At 46.0% G+C, this 20071-nt stretch overlaps 1 protein-coding gene across 7 annotated transcripts in view; it reads right to left on the reverse strand.

The window, feature by feature from the left end:
- RNF220 (ring finger protein 220) overlaps positions 1-20071 on the reverse strand; it is a 251955-nt gene that overhangs the window by 25347 nt on the left and 206537 nt on the right. For 4 of the 7 annotated variants that reach the window (XM_088460646.1, XM_088460648.1, XM_088460651.1 and 1 more), the window contains 3 exons: positions 15917-15959; positions 9013-9134; positions 8569-8698 (listed from right to left, as the gene is read on the reverse strand). In XM_088460646.1, the coding sequence (XP_088316772.1) occupies positions 8569-8698; positions 9013-9134; positions 15917-15959 (295 nt within the window). Of the gene's footprint in view, positions 1-8568; positions 8699-9012; positions 9135-15916; positions 15960-16086; positions 16326-20071 lie in introns of those variants that run through there. The other 3 variants (XM_088460647.1, XM_088460649.1, XM_088460652.1) reach the window with 2 other exon arrangements.

The raw sequence follows: 20071 nt of genomic DNA on the forward strand, positions 1-20071 counted from the left end.
TACCACCACAATGAACAGCACTAGTTGAAATAGATGGATGCCACCTATAGGCTATATTAAGTGCAGCAGATGTACATCAATTTCCAATGGTTAAACACCATCAATGTTATTCTTTCCCACGGTAGCCGCCATCGAATCGTTTGGAAGTGATGGCCATCCGATGTTAAAATACAACTGTTTAACAGAGAACGACCGCAGGTTGCAATTGCGCAAACATGGTTTTTTTTTTTTTTTTTGCACATGTGCAAACCATGTGATTAGATTAACAAAAACAATTATTGTAATGGAATGGCTAGTTATCATTGCATCAAAAGTTTGGAAGGAGCCCAGTCATCATTCGAAGGGTGGGTTTCCAATAACTATCCCTAGACGCCACCTATAAGTTACACTAGGTGCAACACAAGGACGCCACCTATAGGTAACACTAAGTGCAACAGATAAGCGCCACCTATTGGTTACACTAGGTGCAACAGATGGAAGCCACCTATTGGTTACAATTATTGCACATGACTAGGAGTGAGCAGGACTCCAGGATGGTGCCGACTCATTGTGTAAGGCAGAGGGATAAGCTAGATTTTCAATCACGTTCACCGAACAATAATATTGCAGCGTAACAGAGGAATACGATTTGGAGGTTGACAAAATAGGATCAGTGAGTGACAGACCGATGGCCAGATACTAGCACAGGAAGCGTTTATAAATACCACACAATCCTCCGCTAGAGGTGACCAACAAGATTGTTTGGGGGTGGGTTGGGGGTAGCAAGGAATGCAGATAACACATTGCACAGTGCAGGACATACATTCTTCTACCTCCAAAATACATCTTGTATATGGAGAAAAGGACAGGTTATATCTGTGTCTCACGCAGTGTTCAGGTATTAGAAGGATAATCAAGTCTACCAAAATATTAGATTGGAAGTTTGTAGGGTAGTATATACAGTGCGTTCGGAAAGTAGTCACAACGCTTCACTTTTTCCACATTTTGTTATGTTACAGCCTTATTCCAAAATGTAATAAATGAATTTTTGTCCTCAAAATTCTACACACAATACCCCATAATGACATCATGGAAAAAGTTTTTTTTTTTTAGATTTTTGCAAATTTAATAAAAAAAAAAAAACCCACACGTACATAAGTATTCACAGCCTTTGCCATGAAGCTCAAAATTGAGCTCAGGTGCATCCTGTTTCCACTGATCATCCTTGAGATGTTCCTACAGCTTAATTGGAGTCCACCTGTGGTAAATTCAGTTGATTGGACATGATTTTGAAAGGCATACACCTGTCTATATAAAGGTCCCACACTTGACAGTGCATGTCAGAGCACAAACCAAGCATGAAGTCCAATGAATTGTCTGTAGACCTCCGAGACAGGATTGTATGGAGGCACAAATCTAGGGAAGGGTACAGAAAAATATCTGCTGCTTTGAAGGTCCCAATGAGCACAGTGGCCTCCATCATCCCTAAATGGAAGAAGTTTGGAACCACAAGGACTCTTCCTAGAGTTGGCAGATAGTTACTCTGTCAGAGCTACAGCATTCCTCTGTAGAGAGAGGAGAACCTTCCAGAAGGACAATCATCTCTGCAGCAATCCACCAATCAGGCCTGTATGGTAGAGTGGCTAGACGGAAGCCACTCCTTAGTAAAAAGCACGTGGCAGCCCGCCTGGAGTTTGCTAAAATGCACCTCAAGGACTGTCAGACCATTAGAAACAAAATGATCTGGTATGATGAGACAAAGATTGAACTCTTTGGCATTAATGCCAGGCGTTATGTTTGCAGCAAACCAGGCACCGCTCATCACCAGGCCAATACCATCTGTACAGTGAAACATGGTGGTGGCAGCAACATGCTGTGGGGATGTTTTTCAGCGGCAGGAACTGGGAGCCTAGTCAGGATAGAGGGAAAGATGAATGCAGCAATGTACAGAGACATCCTGGATGAAAACCTGCTCCAGAGCGCTCTTGACCTCAGACTGGGGCGACGGTTCATCTTTCAGCAGGACAATGACCCTAAGTACACAGCCAAGATATGAAAGGAGTGGCTTCAGGACAACTCTGTGAAAGTCCTTGAGTGGCCCAGCCAGAGCCCAGACTTGAATCAGATTGAACATCTCTGGAGAAATCTGAAAATGACTGTGCACCGACGCTTCCCATCCAACCTGATGGAGCTTGAGAGGTGCTGCAAAGAGGAATGGGCAAAACTGCCCAAAGATAGGTGTGCCAAGCTTGTGGCATCATATTCAAAAAGACTTGAGGCTGTAATTGCTGCCAAAGGTGCATCAACAAAGTATTGAGCAAAGGCTGTGAATACTTATGTACATGTGACTTCTTAGTTTGTTTTTGTTTTTAAATTAAATTTGCAAAAATCTGAAAATTTTTTTTACACGTTGGCATTATGGGGTATTGTGTGTAGAATTTTGAAGACAAAAAATTGACTTATTCCATTTTGGAATAAGTCTGTAACATAAAATGTGGAAAAAGTGAAGCACTGTGAATACTTTCAGGATGCACTGTAGATGATATAATACACAGCCGTGTATCCACAGTATTGTGGGTACAATTATCGTAATGCGCTACATGCACAGTTGTGAGGTCACAGAAAACACAGTGTGTGCTCAACATCACATAAATAGGGGCCTGGCTTTGGAAGAAGAGCGATAGAGTTTATACATGGAATCTGGACGAAATGCTACAAACATTCCACATATCATGGAACGAGGAAATATAAAAGCAGCGATAAAACTGACTGGGAAGAAGGCAGAAAAATGTCTTTGTTATAAGAGCTTTTCTGTCTGGTTAATTTGGAAGCCGGGCTGGTAATAGGGGTTGACTTAGTCATTCGCTTCCCTGGTTCACAGGGCTGCAGATACTTTCCATTACACCGGGCAGTCCTTGGGGAAATTCTCTCCCTCGCAGCTCATGTTCCGGACCCGTCACTGCTGGCAGCTTTTATACACATTTCCAGCTCTTTAATTAAAAGTCACAGAGCTGCACGGCCAATCAGCTCAGAGATGGGAGGATAACAACCTGCCAGACTTATTTAGAAATGAGCAGAGGCAAAACAAGGAAGAAGTGATTACTAGCGAGATGCGGGGAGAATACCAGCAATTAACTAACAGTGCATCAACGCATGCTATTCCCTTAACCAGTAATGTGGAGATTAAAAGGGATAAATGTTACACGTTAAATAATTAATTCCAACCTCCAAATGACATCACATGATCTCTCATATTCCTTATTTGAGCCATTAAGCCAAAGAGTTACAGCACAGTGTCCTATATCTGTGGGGGACAACTCTTGTCGTTGCTGTGAGCCCCAATTGACAGTTATTTTTCTGGATCCCCGTAATGTAGGGTATTCCCATTAGAATGTATATGCGACTACCTTAGAGGATCATGTTGATTGCCTGGACCAGCAAAATAAGTATTATACTACAATTCATGGATGTCCTATGCACACTATAGTTACTACAGCAACCTACTCTGTAGAAACTCTAAATATTGCTTATAAAACGTGTCCACATTTATATGCAACTAGAATTAATGAGGGCAGTGTTTTCTGTACCTACAATGGTTTTATTGATGGAATAATATGACCCAACATCACCATCTTCTCTCTCTCCTATTTAATGCCTTTCAATATATGTCTATGCTATAAAATATATTAGTTATGTGGGCAATCATTGACTACATGTCCAATCTGTCTATATAACTCAGTAACTAAGGCGGTTTCGTGTATAGCGTAGAAATGCCACCATCTGAGCACTGACTGCTGTGCCAGCTATGCTTTAAACTGGAATGTAAATTGCTGTGTGTACATTGCCCAAACAGACAGAAAACCATTAACTGACATTTAGGGGGGGGGGTCAATATAATTAGCCACGAGGGGGGCGAGTTGCTGTTGCAGCGGTGTAGAAACCCCTGCTAAAAAAGTTGAACTCGTGGCCTGATCTCGCCCCAGACTTTTTGTTTTAATCTCAGCCCTATGGCCTCATGGCTAATTGAACACAACCCTAAATACAGGACAAATTCTATATTTCCTGTAACGAGCAGGACGCTACATATTTACCTGAGAGTTCCGGGGACATATGGCACTTCCAGACACTGCGTAATTTCCAGGATAAACTTTCTTTCCTTAAAATGAGATTGCAATTTCATGACTCACTTTTATTTCCCTAAATTGCCAACAGGCAGAGGAGTGACAGAACCTGGCTGCAGAGCCTGTGTGATTCTCCGTAACTCACATTTGATGGGGTTTGACGTTAACTTCTCAGTAAAGAGAGCGACCTGCGGTGGATTTTAAGTGTCAGCGTAGATTAGGCTGCTGCCCCTCTCCTGGCATAACCTGGAACAAGCTCTGTACAAAGGTCACAGCTCTACAATCAGATCTGTAAACGCCCATTCATGGGTTAGTAGCACCTTTATTCACATGGAAATAGTACCAGGACCACTGTATATTCCTAACAAACAAATGCCCTGTCGGACTCAAGGGGTATACGGCAAGTTTCGTGGGAGACCTCTGTGGGGGGTGCTGCGGGCAGCACTTCCTGCTAGCCGAGAATCCCCCATCTCTCTTGCAATCCGACTGGACAGCTTTCTGAAGCTGGCGTTATCATTCCCTCTAACCACTCTTGGCAGGCAATCTAATTTCCCCTGAAAAGGTCACCGCCATTTTAACTGCCTTTCAATCACATTAAGCACGCTGCTGCTCGTGCTCAGAGGCATGTGCAAGCTGGGAGATCGATAGGCTGACACACCGCCCGTCCCCCTGCACCCGAAGACGCTTCCGACAACTTCCAAACAGCACTTATTACGTTTGTCCCACAACAGCGTACACGCGGCGGACGCACAGCACTGTGATGGAACCATAGGGAGAGGGAAGGCAGGCACATGATGAAATGTCAGGAAATCTGGAATAAAGCACCATCAGCCATGGCTCTGAATGTATCCATCAATTATCTGCCATTCCCAAGCCATTGTAATATAAAGAATGAAAGATAATATTTGTTATACAACTACACGTAGCCAGTAAAAATGGTAAAGCAGCAGAACACACTGGTATATTACAGTATCTATAACTTCATTCTTGGTACAGCTAACTGGTTAAAGAGAAGCTTTTGGAGCTGTTACCCCCTCAATATCATTGTTGTCTTATCCCCCCCTGCTGTGATGGCAGTGAGAGCCCCACAGCTCCACGGTTTGTGTGTTCTACATTGATCTGTGTCAGACACTGCTCTAAGTTTTCTCCTTTTAACTGTGTTAAGCCGTTAAAGAGATGACAAGCGCGTCGCTCGCAGCGAGGATGATGCCGTTGGTTTCAGATCCATTCTGCAGCAGAAGCAACAAACAAAAGCGCTTAACTCAAAGCCAGCACTCGCTTATCAAACAGGACATTACGTTGTAGTAATGCACATTTAGCTTTAATGTAGCACACCCAGCGGAGGCCGGAAAAATAGATTGTTTACAGCAAGGTAGCGCTGTAGTCACAATAGTGCTACTTTGATTTGACAGAACAAAAAAATTAAAAATAACAAAAAACACAACATTAAGTGTCCCTCTCTCCCAGGGCTCGACAAATCCCGGGGGCCAGGTCGCCATGGCTACCAGATTTTGCTGCCTGGCTACCAGATTTTTCAGTGAGGGAAGAAGCAGATCCTCATCAGCTCCGGTGGAGATTTGTGCCTATAGTATTAAGGAGTGCATGTGCTGAGTGTCGCATGTGTTGACTGCTGCGTCTGTGTCCGTCCCGGCCTGCACTGATAACTCCTCTCCATCCTGGTATGCTCTGATCCCTGCTCTCTGCCCCAGTCTACGCTGATCCTCCTGTACGTCCCCCCCAGCTGTCTACTGTCTCCTATCTCCGGCTGCATACAGCTCTCTGGTAGTAAGGTCTAGGTTTGACCACGAGAGGAGAGTTTTTTTTTGTACTTTCTGGAACCATTATTTTATGTGAAATGTGGTCCGTTATTACTGGAGGGTGGGGGGTGGAGGAGAGGAGCTGTGTAGAGCAGTGAAGGGGCCTTCATTTTACTGTATCCATTCAACTGTGACCATTTTGTGGACTAGTATAGTGTGTATAACAGTTGCATAACACACAACTGTGCTCCTCACTCACTTCTGTAATTTTTTGGGGGGACGGTGGTCTGACTCCTACACTTTCATCCTGGCTCCTAGATTTTAGAAAAAAATTGTCAAGCCCTGCCATCTACCGAATAAATCCCATGATACGGTATTGTCTGCATCATATCCTGTCAGGACACGGTAATGTCTGCATCATATGCTGTCAGGACGTGCGCAGTCAACTCAACGTACGGAGAACCACTCAGGTCAGACTCAGAATTGCACATGAAAAAGTCCCTACAACCACCACATGACGACGTCCGTTCCATTGGAACCCCCATCGTGCCCGAAGACTCCAAGTAAGTATACAGATGTGTCCTCCTACATCTAGCCTCTATACACCAAGGAGTGCGAGATGCCTGGTGCGAGTGAGCTGACAGGTTCTGGGTGTCTCTGCTATCGCCGAGCGTATTCTTTGTCAGAAATGCGTCTTAGCAATGCGAAGTACTAGGACGCACCAGGACTGTCCTGAATAATTTGATATGCGACACTTTTAGATCGGTGAGCGTCTGAGTCTGTATACAAAGCACAACGGAACCTGGGTGTGGGAAAAAGCCATGGATGCTGCATCGTACCACTTAATATATACGGGGACATCCAATTAGCCCCGATATGTTGTTCGGGGGCGAAAAACAGGGATTATTCAAAATCCCCATTTTTCGCCAATGTTTTTTTTTAACTCCATATTTATTATTTCGGCAGAAAACACATAGGTCTGTGAGTTTATCACGAATCCTGTGTGTTTTCGCCATTGTGGGGTTGAAAAAACTGCACTTTTCATGGATTATTTTTCGGGACACATCAAGTCCCAAAAAAAAACAAAAAAAACCCTTTATAAGTGCAGGCGTCGGGCAGCACTTTGGTGCTAATTGGATACCATAGCAAGCAATCAAATTCTACTTAACATTTAACATGCACCTTCTAGAAGATAATAGCTAGAATCTCATTGGTTGCTATGGGCAACATCACCTTTAAAACTCACTTCTAAAAACTCTCACTTTAGTAAATTTACCCCCAGATGTTTTGACAGTTAATAGTTAGACAAGGATAAAAGTTTGACACAGACAAAAGTCAGGACACACTAAAGTTAGACATGTAAAAAGTTCAACAGGTGCAAAAGGTTGACAGGGTCAAAAGCTCAACATGAAAATGATCGCCACAAAAATGGTCGACATTTTTAAGGGTTAGGTTTAGTGTTAGGCACTTACTGGAGGGTTAGGCACTTACCCAGATGGTTAGGGTTAGGCACCAGGAGGGATGGTTAGGGTCAGGCACCATGGGGAGGTTTAGGGTTAGGGTGAAGATAGGGCTAAAAAACTAAAAATTGTCGACACTTTTTTTTACTTCTTTTTTTAGGATTAGGTTTTGGGTTAGGCACTTATCCCCCATAGTTAGGGGGATAAGTGCCTAACCAGGAGGGAGGGTTAGGCACCAAGGTTAGGGTGAAGATTAGGGCTAATAAATAAATAAATAAAAAATGTGTCGACCATTTTCATGTCGAACTTTTGACCCTGTCGACCTTTTGTACCTGTCTAACTTTAGTGTATCTGACTTTTGCCTGTGTCGAACTTTTATCCTTGTCTAACTCATTAACTGTCTAACATCTGGTGTCTATCTAGACATTGTCTAACTAATTACTGTCTGTCACTTATACTACACCCCTACTGCTGCTGAGGTTACTTATCCACAAAATCCAATGCTGGAGGCAGAGCACAGCCCAGAGCTGGGAGGTAGAGCACAGAGCACATCCAATGCTGGAGGCAGAGGGCAGAGCACAGAGCACAGAGCACAGCCCAGAGCTGGGAGGTAGAGCACAGAGCACATCCAATGCTGGAGGTAGAGCACAGAGCACAGCCTAGAGGTGGGAGGTAGAGCACAGAGCACATCCAATGCTGGGAGGTAGAGCACAGAGCTGAAAGGTATATAATACGACATTTGCAGCATTTTATTTTCGAGCACAAACAAACATCCAACTATGAACTTGCCCAAACTAAGCTCTCACTAAAACCTGAACCATGCTACAATTTACTGGAAGACAAATCCTACTTTATTCTGGAACATGTAGATGTGCATTATTGTCCTAATTTCTTTGCATGGATTGACCTGCAATCACGACAAATTGCGATATCATCCACAGCACATAATCCAAACAAACAATGTAGTCAGGGGCTAGTTTATATAATGTATAGTGGTATAAATGCTGGGTTCATGTAAGCACTCTCGCACGAGAGCCCTTGTTCTCCCCCAGCCAGAAAAACTAGGGGGAATAATATTAAGATGAAGCGTGCCAAATAGAAATTCCATTTTGTAATGAAAAATTCAGCGTAAACAACACATCGTTATGTGCAGATACCGGTTTTGTGTTTTTAAACTGGAATAAAAAAAATCTGCAGGAGACAGATATCGATGCCACTCAGTGGGTTGCTTACGTGCATAACGGTACATACCACGGAATCCACCTTCCAACATCGTTGTGGCCCGAATTCTCTTCTGTCCGCACCACTCGTATTCTTCAAACCGGTGCCCGTTTTCATTTTCAATGTCTACAGAGTCATCTTCATTCATGCAGGTCTCTCTCTGTAACGAGGCAATAAGAGGAGAGATGAGCGGGACATTCCCCACGGAACCCGAGAGACTATACACTACCACTTACTAACTATAGTACCAAAAAGGTGACAGCAGAACTGGAAGGAAGAACAGGGGGTCTTAAGTTGGTTACACCACACACATAGTGTTAGTGACACGACCACCGATTTGTGCCTGGGCAGCATGAATGGTGATATGTGCAGCAGAGCTGACAATCTACACATCGCCCAGTGTTAAGACAGCAGAGGTGAGAGACAGGGAAGCGACAGAAGACAGGTGGCAAGAAGCACCTCCTGCTCCACTACCTTAGTGAGACACAGTTCCACATGTCTACTCATCTCCTCCTCGGATCCAGACAATGGCCGGCTGCAGAGCGGACATACCTGCCCCTCGTCTTGCTTTCGCCGTTTCATCTTCCCAATCCGGGCTGGGGGCGCAGAGGAGAAAACAAGAAGAAGGTTTGCATAAGTACAGCCGTCATAGAATTACATGTAGATCATATTATAAGTCCAACGCTCGTACTGAGAATATATCACTTTCATACTTTGCAACCATTGCTCAATATAAAACAGGGACATCTGTAGAGTTCATTGGTCTGGGGGTATACATGAATATATCTACAGACAACGCTTCTTAGAACCCACACAATTTGTATACCCTCATAGAAACTTAGTATTCACATCTAATATGGAAAAAAAAAAAAAAATAGATTAAAATGGTCCCGAGGGCAAAGGGTGACCCATCCGCCATCCTACAGGGCAAATGCTTAAAAGAACAGGCAAGTGAGACCAGAGTCTGACTAATTAATTTAGATAGGTGAAATCATTTCTAATTAGCTCACAAATCCCCCAAGTCTTGCTCTCCTGTCGTTAGATCGGCTGCCTCCAACATTTCCCACCTACCCAGACTAATCTGAAGTGAAGTAACATGAATTGTGGTGGTCGGGATAAGAAAATGTAATTCAGCTACAACGTGGCAATGGGAAAAGTCTGCTCGGTATGAAATAGCGCTGCTGATCTTTTCTTATTACTCAAACCTTATGGCCGCAGGTGAAGAGTTGAGCAGTCATAATGTGAACATTGCTATGAAAAAGGTCTTAACATCATTAAGGTCTAAACTTCAGGATAGAACAGCTGCTCCCTGTCTTTTAGTACAAGGCTTTGGAGGCAATTAGAACATGGACAGAAAGGTCAACACATTTTTTTTTCTTTTCTGCCCGTTCCCTCTCCTGGTGGTAGTAATGGCTGATTGCCAATGCTATACAATGAGGGCTTTCTATCTAGGGTGGAACAAATTCAAACTACGTGGTACATGACACTGTACAAGAAGCTGAACATGACTGATGAGCAGAGGTGTTACATCCCTGCCACAAATGGGATTGTATGGAAAGGGCACGCTGGAAGCCTGCGACAGCGAGATCTGGTACTATGTCAAATCTGGACAGAACGAGCTGATGATACAACTTAGATGGGGGAAAAGGGGGTGAGCAGTACACAGGCACTTGTTTATAGAGTAAGGGGGATTACTCCCTTAGCAGCGAAGGGTGGGCAGTGTAACATCAGCTTTTATTCCGCCGGTTAAATATTCTTGTTATGGACTCGTAAAGTTGAATCCAAGTTTGACCGAATTTGGCAGAGATGGTTACAATCTACATATGCTAAGTTGCTGCCAGATCAGCATAACTTTACCTAGACTCTAAATTTTAGGTTATGTTTATTGTTTGGGAGTCAGGCTATGGTTGGATCTTGCTCAATGCTGTTTATATATGGTTATCTAATGCATATTGGGAATGGAGGTCTTTAATTATGTGCATTAACATTTAAGTGTAATGCTCTAGTGCAGTGGTGTCAAACTCGGGCCCTCCAGCTGCAGTGGAACTACACATCCCAGCATGCAGTGCCAGAGTTTTGCTATTAGGGCATGCTAAAACTGTGGCAGGGCATGCTGGGATATGTAGTCCCACAAAAGCTGAAGGGCCAGAGTTCTACACCACTGCTCTAGTGTAAAATATTTTGTATACTCTGTACTAGATGATTTTGATACTATGCTGCACTGAGTCCGTTATTCTCTTTTTTCCATATACTTATATAATGTGTTTATATATGCTGTATATTTTGTTTTTCTTTTTCTCTGCTATGCTCTGCGGTTTGCGAATATGTTATTTATATTAGATGTTCTATATTAGTGATGGATAAGTTTTACGATTTTGAGGTGTGATAATTGTTTTGGTTTTATTGTTATATTGTATTGTTCAATTGGAAAACATTTTCAATAACAAATACTCAATTTAAAAATATTATTGTTATGGCTCAGTCAAAAACCACAAGTGGCCAGCTGCAAAAAAAAAAAAAAAGGCTACACACCTCCTGATCTCGCTCGTCTAGACCATGGACAAATCACTGAATCCCTTTATCTAGAGAGCAGCTATTAGCAATACAGTTTCCTTTCACTGCAATTCCCACTGTACCCTACCAGTCCAGCCCACAGTTGGAGTACTAAAGTGTGCATAGTCCAGATCTAACCAGAAAGTTTTTGGACTTTTGGAGGACGGTTATTATTTCCCATTAAAATATGAGGCATCATACTCAGACAGCTGTAGAATAGCCAAAGTTTGGCCAGCAAGAGTCTATAACAGCTCATGCCAGTAATTATAAAGTAGTTTTAATGCAGAAAAAAAAAAAAAAAAAAAAAGTACAAGTTTTCTGGGGAGTGTATGGCAGAATATGTCACCCGAACGCCCTAAATGTGCTCTGAAGACACTTTTCTCCACTCTTATTCCTATTTTAAAGACCAGAACATGCTGCCAGCAAATAAAATTAATAACTCATGCGAAATGATGAACAGTGAGTACTTTACCAGCCATAGATATTTACTAAATTATCTTACATATAGGAAGCATGGAGAGCACCACTGTCTTCAGATGACGAACCAGGAAAGAGGACTATAGAACACCGATGTCATATAATACAGGTGGAGTTTAACTTTCCCATATCTGAAATGCTTGGGATCATAAGCATTTTGGATATGGGATTTTTCCATATTTCGGAATATTTTAGAGGCAATCTGCGGTGCAAGGGGGCAGCTTCCCCAGCGGAAGCACCAATCCACATGGGCAGGCTGGTGCAGAACCAAGGCACTTCAGAGGAACCCAGAGCAGCCGGAGGATGACAGTGTAGGGGTCCTGATGGCTGAGGGGTCAGCGCTGGGTCCCGTATCTGGATGCCACCGGGAGCCGCTGATGGCTGCAGGGTCTGCACTGGGTCATGGAGGCTGCTGACGGTAGGTGGGAGCTGGGCCGGCGGAGCGGAGGCAGTGAAAGCAGGAGAGGAACCTGGGAACCATAGAGCTAGCAGCGAGTAGGCATCCCAACAGGGAGGAAAGTGGGCAGGATTGGCACCCCACAGAGAAGACACGGGAACCGGAGAAGGGTTGCCCGAAAAAGTCTCCAAAACAGCCCAGTGAAAGGGTAGATATCAGCGGCAGAGTTAGAGCTACGGGTATCAGATGACGTCAGGTCATGCGTCATAGCTCCCGAAAACCTAAGGTTTTTGGAATATTTCGGAACAACGGATATGGGAGACTCGACCTGTATGTTGTCTATCTATAGAAGCTGGCTGCCAAGTGATTAATTTACCTGCTTCAATTATCAAAGTAGTAAATAAGATTAGCTGTCTAATGAGATGCCTATGCCAAGGGATGTGGAAAAAGAACCAGAATGATGGCAGGGGTTGGTAATTAGCATCAATAATGCACTGAAAAGGAATGTAAATAGAGGTCATCAAAATGTGGTATTTGGAAAATAGAGGCGATACGGTCAATGTAATGATAATGCGAAAAAATATAAGAATCACCACGGGTAACAGGTAAAATTATGATATCTTTTTTTGGTGTAGAGAGACAGAGTATACAGATGGAAAACGTCTGAGCCCACGTTCTCACCCTAATACATATGCCATGCATATTCTTCTGTGCCCGTCTCCTACTCAGATATGTGTGGGGAGTACTCCTGGTTCCACGTGGAAATGGAGGAAATACGGAGGCCAGTAGAGATCAGTGGGAACAGAAGACCACCCACTATCAGACAAAATGCATTCTAAGACACTATATTGAACACAAAGTGATCTCTCTGGTAATATACACCGATCAGCCATAACATTAAAACCACTCACAGGTTACGTGAATAACAGTCTCGTTACAATGGCACTTGTCAAGGGGTGGGAATTATTAGGCAGCAAGTGAACACTGAAGTTGATGTGGTGGAAGCATGAAAAATGGGCAAGTGTAAGCATCTCAGCGACTTTGGCAAGGTTCAAATTGTGATGTTTTGACGACTGGGGCAGAGCATCTCCAAGACGGGAGGTCTTGTGGGGTGTTCCCAGCATGCAGCGGTTAGTACTAACCAAAAGTTGTCCTAACTAATACCTCAAGGAAGAACAGCTGGTGAACTGGTGCCAGGGTCATGGGAGCCCAACGTGCGCGTGGGAAGCGAAGACTAGCCTGCCTGTTCAAATCCCACAGAAGAGCGGAAAAAATGAATGCTGGCTATGATTGAATGGTGTCAAATCACAGTGCATCGAAGCTTGCCGAGTATGGGGCTACATAGCCGCAGACTGGTCAGAGTGCCCATACAGACCACTGTCCACCGCTGAAAGCACCAATGGGCATGTGAGCGTCAGAACTGGACCATGGAAGAAGGTGGCCTGGACTGATGAATCATGTTTTCTTTTACATCATGTGGACAGCCAGGTACATGTCCGTCATTTACTTGTGGAAGAGATGGCACCAGGATGCACTATGGGAAGAAGGTAAACCGGCGGAGGCAGTGTGATGCTCCAGGCAATGTTCTAGTTGGAGACCTCGGGTCCTGGCATGTTACTTTGACACCTACCTAAACACCTACCCTGTAGGATAGTGGATGGGTCACCCTTTCCCTTCAGGACAATCTATAACCTAGCCAAACATTGTTGCAGATCAAGCATATTATGGCAAAAGTACTCCCTGATAGCAGTGGCCTCATTCAGCAGGATAATGCTTCTTGTCACACTGCACAAACTGTTCCAAAATTGTTCAGGAATGGTTTGAGGAACATTACAGAGTTCAAGGTGTTGACTTGGCCTCCAAATTCCCCAGTTCTCAATCCAATCAACCATCTGTGGGATGTGCTGGAAAAACAAGTCCAAGCCATGGAGGCCACCTCACAACTTACAGAACTTAACTGGCCAATTTACTATTTTTTTTTTTTAAACGCCCAGAAATTGTCTTTTTTTTTTTTTTTTTTAAAGATATTTAAATATTTTATTGAAAAAAAAAATGGTCATTATCTATGTACCGTTAGCTGCAGAGATAGATATACTTTCATACATTGCATCACAATTGCACGTTTTTATGCAGTGACTGCTTTATGGAGATTCGCCCACCCCCATTATCATTACATTGGCGCTTTTGTGCCACCATATTTTGAGGCTCTCTACTGACATGCATTTTCATTGTATTATTTATGCTAATTACCAACACAACCCATTATTTTGGGCCTTTTCCCCACAGCCTTGGCATACGCACTTCATTATACATTTCATAATAATATTTTCTACAGAGAAGGTGGTTTAAAATATCACCACACACTGGAAGATGTATATAAAAGAGAGCTGGTAGGATTCATGCAGATTTACTGTCTTTTTTTTTTTAATTAGCTTTCAACCAATAAACAATATAATTCACATATAACAGAAATGAAAATGTAAATAATCTGCAAACATTTCATCTGGGAGAACAGATTTCAGTAAATAATAACTCATGTTATCGTATTAATGTCGGTCTTACAAAACGACACAGGACTTAAATACAATAATAGCTCAATAAGCTATGTTTAAATTAGAGTACATGAATATTGTTCTGAATATTCATAAATAAAGATAAATACACTATATGGAACAGCATTTCACAAAAAGTGGTAGGCAGTGAAGAGGACCGAAAACGATAAAATTACATCCAACCAATATGAAGACAGCTGATATATATACACACCAGTTAATCAGGGAGCGTGGTGCTGGGATGAGCACACCAGTCAGGGGTAGTACTGCCAGAGATGAGCATCCGCCAGAGGCTGTGGTACCTAAGGTGCATGCCCTCAGTCATTTACCATGATGCTATAGATGCGTATAGCAGTCAGTCAGAGGCTGTGGTGCCCAAGGGTACACATGCCAGTCAGACAGGTGCAATGATGCTGGAGGTGCACACCATAAGTCATGGAGCATGACGTTATAATGGCGCACACCAGTCAGTCAGAGGTTGTTGTACCTGAGGTACGCACACCAGTCAGTCAGGAACCATGGTGCTTGACGTGCACACTATCAGTCAGAGTTATCATGCAGATATGTGCAAGCTAGTCAGTCAGTTGCCATGATGCCGATGATAAACCCTGTCACTCATGGACTGTGATGCCAGCAACGCATACAACCTGTTAGGGTCGTAATGTCAGTTAGTTGCTGTTCCGTCAGGGCCCAGAGATGTGCCCACCGGGATGTAAGGTCATTTATGCAAACGGAAGTCAGTTAGGGGCCATGATGCAGTAGTCAGGCACTGTGGCATTCTGGATCTGCATGCCAGTCAGTCAGGGGCTGGGTGCCAGACACATACACCTGGCAGCGAGGGGGGCCCGGGCGCCAGAGATGCGCACGCCAGGCAGCGAGGGGGGCCCGGGCGCCAGAAATGCGCACGCCAGGCGGCGAGGGGGGCCCGGGCGCCAGAAATGCGCACGCCAGGCGGCGAGGGGGGCCCGGGCACCAGAAATGCGCACACCAGGCGGTGAGGGGGGCCCGGGTGCCAGAAATGCGCACACCAGGCGACGAGGGGGGCCCGGGTGCCAGAAATGCACACGCCAGGCGGTGAGGGTGGTCCGGGTGCCAGAAATGCGCACACCTGGCAGTGAGGGGGGCCCGGGTGACAGATGCACACGCCTGGAAGTGAGGGGGGCCGGGTGACAGATGCACACGCCTGGCAGTGAGGGGGGCCCGGGTAGCGGAAATGCACTCGCCAGGCAGTGAGGAGCCAGGGATAGGCCATCAGGCAAGGTCCAGGGTACCTTATATACACATTTTATCAGCAGCATGGTAATATATAAATATCTTTTTTATATGCAGAGAAAAAGATAGTGAGATATAGAAGTATATATATTACACACACACTGTTGCCAGGGTCAGCAGCACTCACCGTTCAGCCGTGTCTGCCTATTGGATCTGACTCTCAGGAAGGTCTGCGGGAAGAGAAGAGACAGAGGATTAATGATTGCAGGCGGAGAAGCCGAGGTGCAGGACTTTATTGGGGACCCATCATCACCCGTCTCTGTGTCCCATCTCCCCCGCAGGTGTAAACAAACCTACTTCCTTTTTGCCCCCGGAGCTGCTCTCCCTCTGCATGACAACTAGGGGGCGTTCGCGTGGCTGAGTTCAGATATCAGTTTCCGGGAACACGCTGCCGGGTGTCATACCCGGGTTGGGCGGGGGCGCTGTGCCGGTCTCCCGGGCACCGAGCCGATGGCGGCGGATTATAACGGCTTCTCACATCCAGACTCGGCTCGTAGCGGGCGCCATCTTTACTGCGGTCATGTGATCGCGACACGCAGGAATGCAGTCACGTCGACGTAACCACGCTTGCTCTGTTCCCATAGCAACCGCCGCGGGTCCTAGTGAGTCTCGTCTAGCACTCAACACGCTGACCGCTGAGCACACACGTGTCGGTGCGTCTGCAGAGCCTAGAGCAGGCGTTTTCAACCTTGGCCCTCCAGCTGCTGTGGAACTACGCATCCCAGCATGCACTGCCATAGTTTTAGCATGCTGTTATATCAAAAAGGTGGCAATGCATGCTGGGATGTGTAGTTCCACAGCAGCTGGAGGGCCAAGGTTGAAGACCCCTGGCCTAGAGTGTGTGATGCTGCAGGGTTTCACTACAGTGTGGTGGTGCAGCGCCCAGACAGTCAGTGCAGACCACAGAGTTCACTAAGTGCGTAAAGCAAGGTTTCCCAAACGCAGGGGTCTATTTACTAAGCCTTGGATGGAGATAAAGCGAACGGAGATAAAGTACCAACTCAATGGATGACCATCAATGGTTTCACCAACCGATGGCCATCCCTGTTTTGTGACTGGCCGGGGGGCCAATCAGAACCTGGAGGCGGGGCTATAAAAACATTTGTTTATGCTTTGACATTGATGGAGGGAAACAATCTGGTTCTCCCCCATTGATGGCAATTGCCCTCAACATCGGCCATAAACCATCGATGATTAGTCATCGATGGTCAATGTCCATCTCTAGTACCAACCAATTAGCTCCTAACGACACATTACAGGCTGTGGGCTCGATCCAATTACGTGCGATGGGTGCGATGTGCCATGGCGACGGCGTTAAAACGCTGGCAATGGCCCGGGACATCGCACCCTTCGCAGCCCGACTCGCCACTGAATTTGTTCTATGGGGCAGCGAGCACTTTCAGGCGAATCCGGGCGGCCGTCAAGCACGGCCACTGTCGCGCTGACTCGCACACGCGAGTAAATCGCACCTAATTGGATCGAGCCATGTGTTTGAAAAATTTCAGGAGCTGTTTGGCTGGTACTTTATCTCCATCCACTTTTATAACATATAATTCAGTGATAGAAAACTTCAAGTGAATATTAGGAAGCTGCTCCCAAGGTAAATGCAGTCACTAATATGCTGCAGGGGTTATGCTGATGGTCACGGATGTGTGGCACGGATGGGTACGGGATCCCGACAGTCAGAAAACCTCCCATCCCACAGCCGGGAGGCAATTGGGAAGCCGACTGCCTAAATACCGGCAGCCGGCTTCCCGACTGTCTTATCCCGGCAAGAGTGAAATGCCGGGCGTCTAGATGTAGACGCCTGCATTTCCCCGATGGTATTTCATACCAATTCCCCGCAGCCTAACCCTAAGTCTCCCCCTGAATCTAATACCTGTGCAATCTTTTGGGACTCTTGACAGTCGGGAAGCTGCTCTGTTGGTATGATGCCAACTACATCCCTGTGGCAGTCACTCCCCAGTGCTGCCTGATACTGAGCTCTGCATAACAGCTTCCTCCCAAACCCTCTCTCATCTTGAGCCATGCTGTGTGTTTCTTTTACATTGTTTCAAAAATCATTTTATCTTGTCCTTGCCAACAACTAGACACAAGCAAATCCCCAGAGACTCTGGGCCTGATTCAGACCCGCTCGCAAGTGGGTCGATGTTGGGCCAGTACACATGCGCACGATGGACCTTGGCTCCGTCGTGCGCATGTGCGAGACCCTGATAGCGACGGGCAAGCCGTCGCTATGGGTCTCACTACAAAGGGGGCGTGCTGTCGATGGTGAGTGACAGCACGCCCCCTTTGGTGGGCGTGCCGGGGGCGTTCCCATGGGAACGTCTACCGTCTGGGGCCGGCCCCACTGACATCACAAGTGATGTCAGTGGGAGTGCTTTTGGCTCTGATAGAGCCAAAAGCACTCCAGGGCTTGCGGCAGACGAGACTCTACCACAAGGGTCTCGTCGCAAGCCCGTCTCAAGACCATCGCGACCATCTTTTTGGCCGCTCACTATAGCTGTGGGTGGTCACCCACAGCTATGTGAGCGGCCAGGAGGCCGCTCTAAAATCAGGAAGGACGTCCCTTATTCAGAGCGAGCGCTCTGTCAGAGTAAATAACTGAATAAGGACCTCTGTCTGGGCAGCCACGCCCCTGGCACGCCCACCAAAGGGGGCGGGCTGTCACTCAACATCGACAGCACGCCCCCTTTGGTACGAGACCCGGAGCGATGGTTTGCCCGTCTTGCCCGTCGCTATCCGGGTCTCGCGCATGCGCACGACGGAGCCAGCTCCGTCGTGCGCATGCGCACTGGGCCACCATCGACCCGCTTGCGAGCTCTCAGCGCTCGTGAGCGGGTCTGAATCAGGCCCTGTGCTCCTGGATGTGTGAGTGCAGGAGGAAGTGCAGAGAGACAGCCACAGCAGTGCAATGACTGACAGCACAAGACTACCGTGCAGGGGGATCGGTATGAAATACTGTCGGACGTGGTTCAAATCTCGATGCTGGAGGATCGGCAGTGAAGATCCGGACAGGTAAGTATTTCTACTACTACTAACCTAACCCCCCCCCTAGCCCCTGTGAGTGCCTAAACCTAACCCCCCCCCCTCCCTTCCCCGCAGCCTAAACCTAAGTCTGGTCGGAATTTCGACCATCAGCTTCCTGACTGCATCCCCGTGGAGGATACTACAGCAAGCTACACACTACAATTTTCTGGGCCGACCCGACACTCTACGCGATTTTTCTGCAGATACAAGGTCCCGATATCTGCAGTACACACTAAATTAAATGAAAAAAGCTGCTGATTTTCAGGCTCATGAATCTATAGTTTAGATACAGTATGTCTGTCCACAATGAGGTAGTCAGGGACATTTGTAGGAAAAATGGTCTGATTATCATAAAATGCCAACACACTACACAATATCGGGACGTTTTCGTGTGATAACTTCTGCAAGTCTGACCGATTGAATAATCGAAGGAGAGTGTTTGTGGCTGTTTTGCTCACAGTTTTATTGCCGAAGCATTCATGCCTGCACAATACACAATGAAACAGGCCGATCACTCGATCATTGCCAAATTGGCCCAATAATTGCACAGTGTGTACCTAGCTTTACTATACTCATACTGTCATACACTGCACTTTACCTAACTTGGGTGTGCCAGCCTGGAGTCTCGCTCTTTCCCTCATCCTCGCTGCTTACCCCTAAATAGAGGTGCTCATCATCAAATGACACAGCAGTCCCGCCAAGTTCTCACCATCTTGCTGCTGTGTCATTTCAGCCTTTGTGTCATAGCCTATTGCTGAGATTCTCACTTGGGAGCTCATTCAGACCCGCTCGCTAAGATGCACACTTTCTCTGCTGCCGATGGTTTGCAGTGTGTATGCATTGTGCTTATGCATCGCAGTGTGCGTGCGCATATCGTAGTGATAGTTCACAAAGCATTCGCTCGCTGCGCATAGACAGCCCAGCAGAGTGAGTGACAGGGGAAGCCGTTTGTAACAGGGGCTGGCCTTTAAAACTGGGGAGTGGAGGTGCAAACGCAGGCCTACCTGAGCATCTCAACGGCGTTTTAGAGGTGTGCATGATTATAGGACAGCATCATAGTACACGTCACCTGGCTTGTTTTTACACTAATGTGCTCGCAGTGCTTGTGGCAGGGTATGGTCAACCTCAAACACTGCGATCGCATCCGATGTACCGATGGTTGCATACACTTCCTGGACATGACGTGCACAAGGGGACATCTTAAAACAGGCTGGTGGGTGTCTGCATACACTATGTCAGGGACGGGGAACCT

The sequence above is a fragment of the Taudactylus pleione genome, unplaced genomic scaffold, assembly GCF_031769625.1.
Source record: "Taudactylus pleione unplaced genomic scaffold, aTauple2 ptg000969l, whole genome shotgun sequence".
NCBI classification, from domain to species: domain Eukaryota; kingdom Metazoa; phylum Chordata; class Amphibia; order Anura; family Myobatrachidae; genus Taudactylus; species Taudactylus pleione.